The sequence below is a fragment of the Pelodiscus sinensis genome, chromosome 5, assembly GCF_049634645.1.
Source record: "Pelodiscus sinensis isolate JC-2024 chromosome 5, ASM4963464v1, whole genome shotgun sequence".
Taxonomy (NCBI): Eukaryota; Metazoa; Chordata; order Testudines; family Trionychidae; genus Pelodiscus; species Pelodiscus sinensis.
The window spans coordinates 15,493,663-15,506,154 of NC_134715.1; the positions used below are offsets into that span (position 1 = coordinate 15,493,663).

Sequence of the window (12,492 nt, forward strand, 5' to 3'; positions counted from 1 at the left end):
TACTATATATATGATAACTCCTATTTCCATGAGCAATAATGCTTATTTTGAAATAGCAATAGTGTGGATGTCCCACTGCTGCTATTTTGAAATAACTACGCCCCAGAGTCATTCAAAGTATTTACTCCCCAGTACTTCCCAAGGCTTTACGTTGAGGTAGCGCAACCATTAGTCCCTGCCTGGGACTAATTTTGAGGCTCCCCTGTAGTGTGGACACGCTATTTCGAAATAGTCATTTTGTGAGTTATTATTTTGAAATAAGTTATTCTGAAATAATTTCCTAGCATAGACATGCCCCAAAAGGGGAAGAAAGGGACACTTCTGTGGCTTTGCTACATCTCCTGAAGTGATATGAGAAGCAACATCAAGCCTCTCCAATCCCCTGTCTAAACAGATGCTGTTACGTTTCAGAGCAGGTACATACAAGTAATGGCACTCTCTGTGCTGTCAGCTGGACAGCGGCTACACATGTAAAGTGCTCTGGTAAAATGGTATTTGGGTGGAAGACACCCATGGGGAAATACTGTGTGTGGACAGGAGCCAGGTTGCACTTTTCTATCCAAGTCAGCATTCAACCAAGGTGCTAGCATATTGTTGAGAGGCACCCTGCTACTGGTGGTGCCTTCTTTCACCGGAGATATACTATCAGGATGAGGTCTTGAGGGTTTCTGGTAATTTAAAACAAACAAAAAACAAACAAAAAACCCACACAATTTTTTTGGTAAAAGTGTAAAACTGGCCAGGCTCTCACCGGGTAAATATATTCTGCCTGCCTAGATTCCCCCAGCAATTCAAACTCAATAAAGGCATCTCTCCCTTCCAATCCACAACTGCTGGGTAGCCTTTGTTGATCAATACTAATCAGTAGTCACATTTCATCACAGACATGGCTGCATGACAATGGATAATTGTTTATTATTCAACTGTCTATAATTGCAATTTGAACAGCACTTTTGAGATTGTCTAGAAAGAAAGGCATGAGATGTACATGAAAGGAAGCATTATAAGTGGGCAGGTTTCTTAAATCAGTTTACTCACAGACCAGGTGACAATGACAATAATGAAATGGGGAACTGATTTTAATTCTTTGAGCATTATTTTTCAGTTTCATGCCACAAAACTCAGTCAAGACCATATCTATGTACCCTGAGAAATCTGCCCTAAAGCATGAGTAACGTCTTCTTTTAGAACATCCACAGTGCTATTCATACTAAGGATATTAGATATCATTTAATTGAATAATCGTGTAACCACGTCACATTTTAGTGGTTACATGATTATTCATTAGTCCCTGAAGGTAAGGCAAGCAGCCAGTATGCTTCCCGCCTCACTCCTGAGGAGCCCTCTACACCACTCCATGCTGTTATCTCTGATAGAGGCAGCAGGGTGGAGGTGGAGGAGAGGCACCTCTGCACTAGAGTCGGTGCAGCACTGACCCCTGCCTGCCCCCCACTTCGCTGCCTATGTGGGAGGCAGAGGGGGAGGAGGAAGCAGGCGGCTCCGTGGAGTTGGCACGCATGGAGATCCAGGCTTATCAGTTAATCATGTAATGACACATTGACATCCCTAATCCATACACAACAGTCCAATTATACTGTCCCCTTTCCTGGATGGATTGTCAAGGGACAACTAGTTCTGACATGACACAATCCCGTAAATGAAGAAATTAGGAGGGTGCACCCAGGTTTTTTTATGGCCTTGTAAATCAGAAGTATGCAACACATGACAGATATCTAATCTGCATACGTAACTCTCTTGTTAATGTGTGCCTACTCAACTTGCTTATCTCTAATAATCTTTAAACTAGCAAATACCACAGAAAGACGTCACCACCCATTTAACCATTATGCCAATATAAGATAGTGGTCCCAAAATGTCAGGGTCATTGAACTGCACCCAAAATTAAGGAATAACAGCCTTGACAATTTCTTCATTGGTTTGAGATGGTAAATTTACAAAATGGCCTGAGTAATAGGCAGTGCAGAGCTGCGCTTTCCCAGGAGCAAAGCAGGGACTAAACAGTAACATGGAATATTCATTCAGTCCCTGCTTCCCTACTGATCCGTCCGAAAAGCCTGAGCTCTCCGAGGCACAGCTTATGTTCTTGTGCCCAGTGGCTGAGCAAGGACGGGGGAGGAGCCAATTCCTGCCCCTGCCCTTGCCCATCTGTGAGAGAGGAGAAACACACAGGTATGAAGGCAGTCCATGGGCCCTGATCCTACTGCCCTCTGTAGGCTGACAGCAAGAATGACAGTGATAGAGATGCAGCCGTGTTAGTCTGGTCTAGCTTCCCCAATTATCACCCCTATGTCATTACCTCACAGACACTAACCTTCCCCCCTCACCTCTACTCTGTTCTAAAATTTGATGTGTCAGTTTCACATGCGTTCATTTTTTTTTGATTGTGTCAGTTTGGTATAAATGGTATATCTTTTTCCAGAGCCCCCCTGAAACCAATCCCCCCAGAACCTCCCCATGCCAGCCCCCAATATTGGCCTGTCCCCAGAGTCCCCCCCCCAGTGCCAGCTCTGCCCCCATTCCCCTCTCACTACCAGTTCAGCCTCCAGAGAACCCCAGCATTAGCCCTACCCCTGGAGTCCCCAGTGCCTACCCCACCCAGCCCTGCACTGCTGCCCACATGGCAGCAGCTGTGGGGGCTGAGGCTGGGGTACACTGCCCAGCCGCTCCCCTACTGTCGCAGCTGTTCGGAGAGGCACTAGCCAACCAGCACCGGGCAGGGGCGGGGTCTCCTCCTGGCTGCAGAAGAGAAGTTCGCTGCATGGTACGAGGGCCGCACAGCGCAGGGTCTTCTCCCAGCTTCAGAAGAGCAATTCCCTGTGTGGTAGGAGGGCTGCATGGAGCAGCTCCGCTCAGCCCTCCTGCCACACAGAGAAGCACTCTTCCATGGCCAGAAGACCCCGCCCCGGCCCAGCGCTGGCAGGGCAGGACACGCCTCTCCCAACAGCCAGGACGAGAGAGCTATACTCTGGATCCCAGAGCCAGGGGTGGATATAGGGCAGGGCAGAAAGGGTGGCCGCCCCGGGCCCCGCACTTCAAAAAGCCCCGCGCATGCGCATGACGTCACTGTTCATGCGTCGTGGCAAAGGGGGGGCCCCGCAGAATTACCCCTGGCACCTGGGTGAAAAGTGGAGATAGCTGCTAGGTGGACCTTAATCGAAGAGGAGGATAACCCCTGGAGCCTAAGACCCAGAAGATAGTTTAGGACCATGGGGACTAGGGCATCCATAGGGAGCACCCCCCTCTGGGTAGACCAAATATAAAACCGCTTCCACTTAGCCAGATAAGTCGCCCTAGTGGAAGGTTTCCTGCTCCCCAGCAATACCTGATGCACACGGGCCGTACAGTGAAGCTACGAAACTGTCAGCCACGGAGCTTCCACGCCATCAGGTCCAGGGACCGCAGGTCTGAGTGGTGAAGTCCTGAGTGATCAGGTCGGGGACTAGCATGAGCACAACTGGCCTGTCCCCTGACTCGGGAGGGTGGAAAACCAGTGCTGCCGGGGCTATGCAGACGCGACGAGGATCAGAGACATCCTGAATTCCCGCACCTGCAGAAGCTCCTAGTGGATCAGCGGGAACGGTGGGAACGCATACAACAGACCCTCGGGCCACGGAATTAGCAACGCATCTCTCAGAGAGCCCCTTCCCAGTCCCATGAGGGAACAGAACCCCAAGCACGTCCTGTTCTGGCACGTGGCGAACAGGTCCAGATGGGGAAACCCCAACTGTGGAAGATATCCAGGGCCACATCCACCCGAGGGTCCACTCGTGGCCGGAGAAGGACCTGCTAAGTCAGTCGGCCAGAGTGTTCTAGGAGCCCGGGAGATAGGTGGCAGTCAGGTGGATACCCATCCCGATGCAGAGATCCCACAGGTGAAGAGCCTCCTGACACAGGTGAGGAGAACAGGCCCCGCCCTGCCTGTTGATGTACGAAACCACCGACGTGTTGTCGGACAGGATGAGGACCAATTTGCCTCTGAGCTGGGGGAGGAAGGCCACACAGGCGAGGAGGATTGCTCGCAGCTCCCTGACATTGATGTGCAGGGAGAGATCGTCCCTCGACCACATACCTTGTGTCCGCATGTCTCCGAGATGGGCCCCCCAACTGCTGTCTGACCCAACTGTCACGAGCCTGAGGGTCGGTAGCGGCCTGGAGAATGGGACTCTGGCACAGACCTCCTCCTCCCGGGCCCACCAGTGCAGGGAGCGAAGGATGTCAGGGGGAACTGTCACCACTCTGTCCCATACATGAAAGGGAGGGTTGTGAGTCTGCACTAGCCACATCTGCAGTGGGTGCATGCAGAGCCCGGCATGCTGTATTACATAAGTGCACGCGGCCACTAGGCCCAGAAGACGCATGCAGGCCCTGGCAGTGGTTATCAGGAACATCTGCATATCCTGAACCACTGACCTGATTACCAGGAAGCAGGATCTGGGGAGGGAGACCCTGGCCACCGTCGAGTCCAGATTGGCACCCACAAACTCTATTAATGCGGTAGGTACCAGAGTCAATTTGGGCACATTCAGAAGCAGACCCAGCTCCTGAAAGAGTTCCTGGGCCAGGGGGATGTGGCCCCGTACCTGGTTGGTGGAATGCCCCTGGTAGGAGCCAGTCGTCGAGGTATGTGAACACCTGGACACCTCGTTTTTTGAGAGCTGTGGCGATGATGGCCATGCACTTCATGATACCTGGGGAGCCTTGGAGAGCCCAAAGGGGAGGGCCGTAAACCGATAATGTTCCCTGACCATCATAAAACGGAGGAACTGACAGTGGTGGGGCACCATAGAAATATGAAAATATGTGTGTTTTAGATGGAGGGCAGCGTACCAGTCTCCGGGGGCTAGGGAAGGAAAGAGGGATGCCAGAGTCACCATCTTGAATTTCTTCTTGATGATGAAGGCGTTGAGGTCTCAGATGTCCAGGATGGGACAGAACACACCCTTGGGGACCAGGAAATACCGGGAATAGAATCCCCTGCCTCTGCAGCCCCCAGGGTCAGGAGCTGAAGCACCTCCTCCCGCAGGAGAAGCTTGAGAGAGGGGTCCCTGAAGACGGATGGGGTAGGGGAATGGGAGGGATGGGGAGAACATAAGGGGATGGCATGCCACCTTTCCACCATTTCTAGGACCCAACGGTCCAAGGTAATAGATTCCCAGGCCCGGTGGAAAGGGAATAGATGGTCCCGGAAGGGGAGGGATGAGGCTGGCAGGCTGACCTCAAGCGTACTCTCAAAACCCTTTGTGAAGTCCCGAGGATTTACTGGGTGGACCCTGACTCTGGTCCTGGGTCGGCCGGGAATGGTGTCTGCCATTCCTCCCATTGCCGTTCCTCTTACAGTGACAGAAGTTAGCGTGTGCGCCCTGCTGGCAAGACCTAGGGGCAGTCCTGCCTGAGAAGGAGCGCTGAAGTGAATCCCCAAGGATTTAGGGTGGCCTGGATATCTTTGAGGTCGTGCAACGTTGGTCCATCTGCTTGGAGAATAAGGAGGGTCCCTCAAAGGGGAGATCCTGAATGGTGTTCTGTAGTTCAGGGGGCACCCTTGCAGCCAGGAGCTGTGGTGCATAACCAGGCCCGTACCCACCGCACGTGCAGCCGTGTCAGCTGCATCGAGGGCAGCCTGGAACGCTGCCCTAGAGATCTCCCTGCCTTCCTCCGAGAGGGCTCTAAATTCAGGCCAAGAGTTCCTGTGGAGTTGCTCAGTGAACTTATCCATGGAGGCCCAGGTGTTGTAGGCATAGCACGACAGCAGAATCTGCTGGTTCACTATACGAAATTGTAGGTCTCCTGAAGCGTAGGCCTTCCTGCCTCACAAGTCCATTTTCTTGGTGTCCCTATTTTTTAGGGTAGTACTCGGTTGAACTTGCCTCTTCCTTTGGTTCACCACCAGGATGACCATGAACCCAGGAGGCGAATGGGAGAAGAGATATTTGTTCTCCTCCTGGGACACAAAATACTGGTACTCGGCCCTCTTGTCTGTCAGTGGGATAGAGGCTGGGGTTTGCCAGAGGAACTTACATATTTTGGCCACCATTTTGTTAATAGGGAGGGCCACTCTCGTAAGGGTATCCCACTGCAGGATGTTGACAGTTGGGTCGGAGTTCTCTGACACCATCTCAGCCTGGACCCCCAGGTTCTGGGCCAGGCATCGAAGGAGGTCCTGGTGTGCCCTCAAGTCCATGAAAGGCATGGAAGGAAAAGTGTCACCCAGGGCCCCATCAGGGGAGGAAGATGAGGACCCTTTTGGCCCCATCTCCACAGGGGTCTTGGCCTGAGAGAGGACCTGAGAGGCTGCTGCTGAAGTCACTGTGGGAGGCTGGACCAGCTGGCCCTCAGGCTCTGAGGGCCTAGGGAGATTTGGCCCAGGGGAAGTGACTGCCCCGACGTGGGTGACCGGGTCAGTGCGGTCACCAAAGGGGGCGTCCTGGACCCAGAGAGGACCAGTCTAGAGGGGCCCATGCCCTGGCTCTGGTGGCAGGCCCATGGGGTCCAAAACAGCCATTGAGACAGGTCTGGAGCCTGAGGGGGCCAGGACTGCTGCATCACTGGTACTGGAACTGGCTGCGCCCACTGATGCTGTTGCTGATGAGCGGAGGTACTCCAGCGCAGTGATCGGTGGGAGTGGGACTGGTGCTGGGACCTGGACCTAGATCCCCTGGACGACCAGGTGGACTCTGCCTGTGAGTCGGTTGAATACTCTGACGTCGACCATAGCAGGGTGGAGGAAGAGGCAGTCAGTGACCTGGCTGATGGGGCGTGCTGAGCCATCGACTCTGATTTACCCCAGTGCTGGTGGGGAGGGGAAAGAGGCATGGCCAGGCCCGGGCCCAGGAGGCTCTGAACGGAACCAGAGGTTGCGGTGGCTAGTGCCGCGCTCAGTGCCAGCCAGGACCCTTGCCCTGGTGCCGGGTCTGGTGCCAAGGCACAGGCCAGGGTTGAGGTCGCCATCAGTGCTGGCTCTGTAGGCGGTCGCACACTCAGGCCTGGAACAGCATGGGAGGTGACCATAGTGGAGCAGTGCTTCTTAGGCTCCGATGACGAGGCGCCCAGTACCCTAAGCGTCGCCCCGAGTCCCATTTCTTTCCTGAGGCCAATGCCAGAGTAGGAGAGGGGCCCAGGGCTCTGGGAAGTCCCCAGTTGGGCTGGCATCCCGGTGTGGACTTGGTTGCTTACCTGACCAAGAAGGTCTTGGCTCGGCGCCTGATGGTACTACGTGCCCCACTTGAGGGTGCATGGAGGGCATGTGCCGTGGGGACGACCTACCCTGATAGACCTCCTCTTCTTCTGAGGCACTGGGGATTGGGAATGGTGCCGAGGTCTGCGCGGTGCCAGATAGGCACGTGAGTGGCCTGACATCTCCCACACCGAGGCTGGTGCATTCCTCATTGCCGGGTCCGACACTGGTGCTGGTCATAAAGCCGCCTCCATTAGAATGATTTTCAGGCACGACTCTCTCTTCCGCTTCATCTGTGGTTCAAACGCGTTACAAATTCTACAGCATCGGACAAGTGAGCCTCTCCCAAGCACTTAAGGCAACCAGAGTGCAGGTCACCACAGGGCATAGGCCTTTGGCACTTTTCACAGGATTTGAAGCCCTGAGGGCCAGGCATGTCCTGCCGCACGTACAGAGCAAGGACTGCAATGAGTCCTTAGCCCTCGAAAACATTACTTAATTACTGCTTAGAGAACTGATAAGAACTGTAACTGTTGAAACAAAGAATGTTAGATGCTAAAGGGCACTTGCTAGGCGAGAGCAAGAGCACGTTCCAATGACTATCATGTGTGGTAAGAAGGAACTGAGGGGGTGGAGGGCCAGCAGGGGTATATATTGGCTGGTATACCGGTGCCACTCCAGGGGGCTTCCCTGCTGGCCCAATGGGTACTGCTAAGGGAAATATTTCCAACGACGGGTGCATGCTACATGCACACACTTACATGGAATGGACATGAGCAATCACTTAAAGAACTTTTTTTATAGGTATAGTAAGATTTTCCAGTGTTTGTTTTATTCTTATATAAACTTAATTTTGGGATAAAGATAAGCTGAGGTTAAAGTATGACATCAGGAATTGTGGGAGGAAGGGAAGAGAGAAGGAGAAGTGAAGAGGCAAGGGAGAGGAGAGATGGGCACATTGGACAGCAAAGGTGAGGACTGCAATGTTAGGAGAGGGGATTGGATGAAAAGGCAACCTTAAGCAACAGCAATACAGATAATGATGGAGGAGGCAGAAATACCCCTCATTAAAATTTCACAATTCAGTGAATGATGAAATCAGGAGGCTGCAAAAGCGCCCCCTGTTGCTGCTGTTCTCCGTGGCTGTGTCTACATTGGCCCCTATTCCGTAATAGGGATGCTAACGTAGCACTTGGGAATAGGCAAATCTGCGGAGGATTTAAATATCCCCCGCGGGATTTGCATTTTCATGGCTGCCGCTTTTTTCCGGCTTGTAGGTAAGCCGGAGAAAAGCGCCAGTCTGGACGCGATCCTCCGGAAAATAAGCTCTTTTCCAGAGGATCTCTTATTCCCACTTTCAAGTAGGAATAAGAGATCCTCCGGAAAAGAGCTTATTTTCCGGAGGATCGCGTCCAGACTGGCGCTTTTCTCCGGCTTACCTACAAGCCGGAAAAAAGCGGCAGCCATGAAAATGCAAATCCCGCGGGGGATATTTAAATCCTCCGCGGATTTGCCTATTCCCAAGTGCTACGTTAGCATCCCTATTACGGAATAGGGGCCAATGTAGACGTAGCCCATGTGTATAGAGGGGTGGCTGTCTCATTCTGGCCAGTAGGGGTTAAAGCAGTCTGGAAGAAGTTTGAGCAGGGTCATGACCAATCAAAAAGAGGCTTAGAGGGAGCAAATGGGAGAACAGGTTACTGGGCAGCCCTTGTTATACTACTAGCCCTAGTAGTGCCCTACTTGGTAGAGCAGAGGTCAGTGGGTTCCTGACCAGGGAGGGTGCAGGACTGGTTCCCAAGAGGAAATACCTTAGAGAGAGCAGTGCTGGCCAGGCTCAGGGGAGTGGGAGAGAGGCTCCAGCCTGACACCTGCCAGGCTGCAGGTCTTGACACAAGGGCCAACAAGGTGCAAGGGTCACAGTGGAAGCAGCCCAGAAAACAGGAGGCAGTAGAAGGGGCAAAAGGGACAGGGGACAAGGCTGCCGTTAGAGGGACCCTGGTCGAATCTCAGACTGGGTCCCCCACTTTATTCTTGCATCACACCTAGCCGCACTGAGGAGTGACCTTTATGGACTGTGGCTAGCTCCTGAGTGAGGGGCTACACTGAGGCTGCAATTGGCCATGGTGGCAATGCAAGGCTGAGGACTGCTGATACCCCCAGAAGGAAGGCAAGAAACCAGTGTGGTGGGCACTGCCAGAGGGCAATGTTCTGAAGAGGACACCATGATTCGGGGAGCGACATGGATCTAGAATAGAGTATGGAAAGAGCGCAGAACTGCGACAGGTGAGACACCAGCCAGGAGAAGTGTGAGGGCAGACCTAATTCCCAGTGACTGGGAGGAGGCACTGTGGCAGTGAGTCATAACCCTATTACAGTGTGGATTGAGGGTTTGGAACCTACTGAGAGTGGTACCCTAGGATGAACCTACTAGACCTGTAAAGAGGTGTTGGAGGGCTTTGGCATACTTGCATTTTCAAATTCTAACCAGTGCTCACTGCACCAGATTCTGTGTTGATTCATACTCCATGCAACACCACAGAGCTCAACAGGATCGCATTAGGGTATAAATCAGAGCAGAATCCAGACCAAACTCTTCAGCTGTGTGAACATGGCAGTTATTGTAAGTCTCCCTCTGGCCAGCAATACATGGGAATTACCCAATAGCTTTGCAAGACTAGGCTTTGCACACAAACTACGTGCAAGTTGCTGGACTGTGTGACCCAGGGCAAACCAATAAAATCTAGTAAGTAACTGTATTTGTGACAGGGAGCAACATGCTTCTACCGTCTGCTGATGCATTTTGTAATCTGGAACCCCATTGACCTACATACTGAACTAATTATCATTCTTTTTTCAAGTTCCACTGTACCATCTAAAATTTATTAGACAATCAGCAGGTTTAGGGACACTTGCCAGAACAAAAGGAAGTGACTTTCAGGAATGGCAGAACACACTCTGTCAAAGGGTCCATTAAACACAAGTAGGCTCTCTGGGTTCTCAGACTACAGATGTTGCCGGACCAGAGAGTCCCAGACCAGAGAGGTTCAACCTGTATTTATGTAGCTTTGAGTAAATAGGTGCTCTTACTCCTTTTGTCTGAATGTCTGGTTAGGATATTCAAGATCGGCTGTGAATAACACCAAACATTCACCACAGGTCTACAACTAATTGCTTTAAGAAGTACAGGTCTTTCCAGGAGGGTGACCCTTTACTGAGGGTCAATATGAGGAACTATGAACTTTTAGGCTGGTGCATGACTGAACTTTTGCCAAGGTGGCCCTGGGCACTATACTTGCTTGTGTTGGAAACCTACCTCAGTCACTATTAAATCCATCTTTATATTTTAACAAAATGAAATCATCAGAGAGGTTTTCTGTTTAATCATAGACACACATATTTTAATTTAATAGAGTATTAATTTGTTAAATGGAATAAACTTTAAGGGCATCAAAAGGCAAATGGCAATAGAAAATTAAAATCATTAGAAGAGAGAAATGGTGGTAGCAACATATGTAGGTCAATACTAGAGAAATATACCAGCATTAATACCTTCAATCCAGCCTGTGAAGATTTCTAGACTGCACTCTGCATAGTCTCGTCTGTATCACAGTATTGCATCAAAAGTGAAAGGGCAATATTACAAGTACTCACTTTCACTAACATAATTCTTGCTAGCTCTTCACATGCATGATTTTCATCATCCTTCTTTGTGTGCTCCAGCTCAAACAAGGTATTATAATTTTCCAGCATTTTGGCCATTATTTTGTTGCAGATTTCCTGTTCTTTCTTACCCTCAAATCCAGAAGGCACGCTGCAAAATGGATGAAACATCAAGCAGAGCATTAGAAGGACTTTAAATACCAGTATCCTTAGACATAGCCATCATATTGAAATAGATACAGGTATAGTCTTGATGGTACACAGAAAAAATTCCTTTCCGTATGAATGGACTTTCAATGAAAGAAGTTCTAATCATTCAAACTTTACCTTGGTTACAATTAGGGATGTTAACATTAACCGTTTACCAGATACCTGGGGAGCAGCCCCTTGCTCACCATGGACAGAGGACTACTCTGTGAGCTCCCAGCCCACACAGGGACATTTACAGCCTCTCTCCAAGTTACGAGTGAGTTACGGACCAAACACTTGGCCGTAACTCGATCTGTTCGTAATTCAAACCCCATTGAGTTACACGCGACCGCGCTGTTCGTAAGCGCGGGTCGCGTTCAGAACTCGGGGACCGCCTTTACGACCGCTCCATGGGAGCTTTGGTCGTATGTGCGAACGGTCATAACTCGACCATTCGCAACTCGGGGAGTGGCTGTAATCGATTAACTAATTAAACGGGATTTTACATCCCTAGTTATAATCATTGCAGTTTATTCTCAATTTCTTTGACCTGCTATTAAAAATATGGTCACACCTTATATTATATGGGACATCTATAAATAATTTACAGAGAGTTTAGAAATTGCTAAAGGGAGATCACAAGCATGCTACAGACAAGATCTATATATTATATAGATGGTTAACATGTTGGACTCTAACAAGAACTGATTACCCATGTATTAATCATTTCTTAACAACTGATTAGCAATTAGTCATTTATAACCCCGTAAACTTTAACACTTTAAAGTGTGACTAAGCATTACACCTGCTCTTATGTCCCTCTGACTATTTTTGTAGTTTTACAATTATATTTTCTTATTTTCAAAAGATTTTTCTCTCTTCCAGTGCCATGAGCCAGACCCACACAAACAACAGGGCAACTAACTACTTGACTGTCTCTGTATCAAAGTGGTATTAAAATGTGTAACGTAAACACACTAAAACATTAGCGGTTTAACACACTGTCTCTGTTATTCCCCTTACTACCTCAACCCTGTGGACTTTCAATAACAGGAAAGCTAACTGTACTGCTTCTTAACTCCACAGGCTTTTGCCAGCCTCAGTATAGAATTTAAACAATCCCTTTGCACCAAGTAAACAGACCCCTATGATATCAGGCCCCTTTCACCATAATATCACAGAAAATACTAGTTGTTCTGTTCCCAAAGGACCAGACACATGTCATGAGTCTGCCCCTTCATTATCCAATAAGGCAGGGTTGGGGAAACTTTTTTTTGGATTGGGGGCTGCTGACCGATAGGAAAAAAAAATTAGTCAGGGGCTGCACAAAAGTGGGGGAAAAAACCACAACCCCTCCCCCCCCAAAAAATAACACACCTCCCCTCACTGACATGGCCTCGGACTAAGAAGCAGAAAGACACAAGACACTCCCCACAGTCCCCTTGCAT

The 12,492-nt window shown here is 50.2% G+C and overlaps 1 protein-coding gene across 9 annotated transcripts in view; it reads right to left on the reverse strand.

The window, feature by feature from the left end:
- The window catches only part of FAM13A (family with sequence similarity 13 member A), a 335,143-nt gene that overhangs the window by 143,236 nt on the left and 179,415 nt on the right, over positions 1–12,492 (reverse strand). For all 9 annotated transcript variants that reach the window (XR_012904023.1, XM_075929587.1, XM_075929584.1 and 6 more), the window contains exon 5: positions 10,847–11,006. Coding sequence is in view for 8 of the 9 variants with exons in the window: in XM_075929587.1 (XP_075785702.1) it covers positions 10,847–11,006 (160 nt within the window). In the remaining variant the exon portion in view is untranslated. The remainder of the gene's footprint in view (positions 1–10,846; positions 11,007–12,492) is intronic.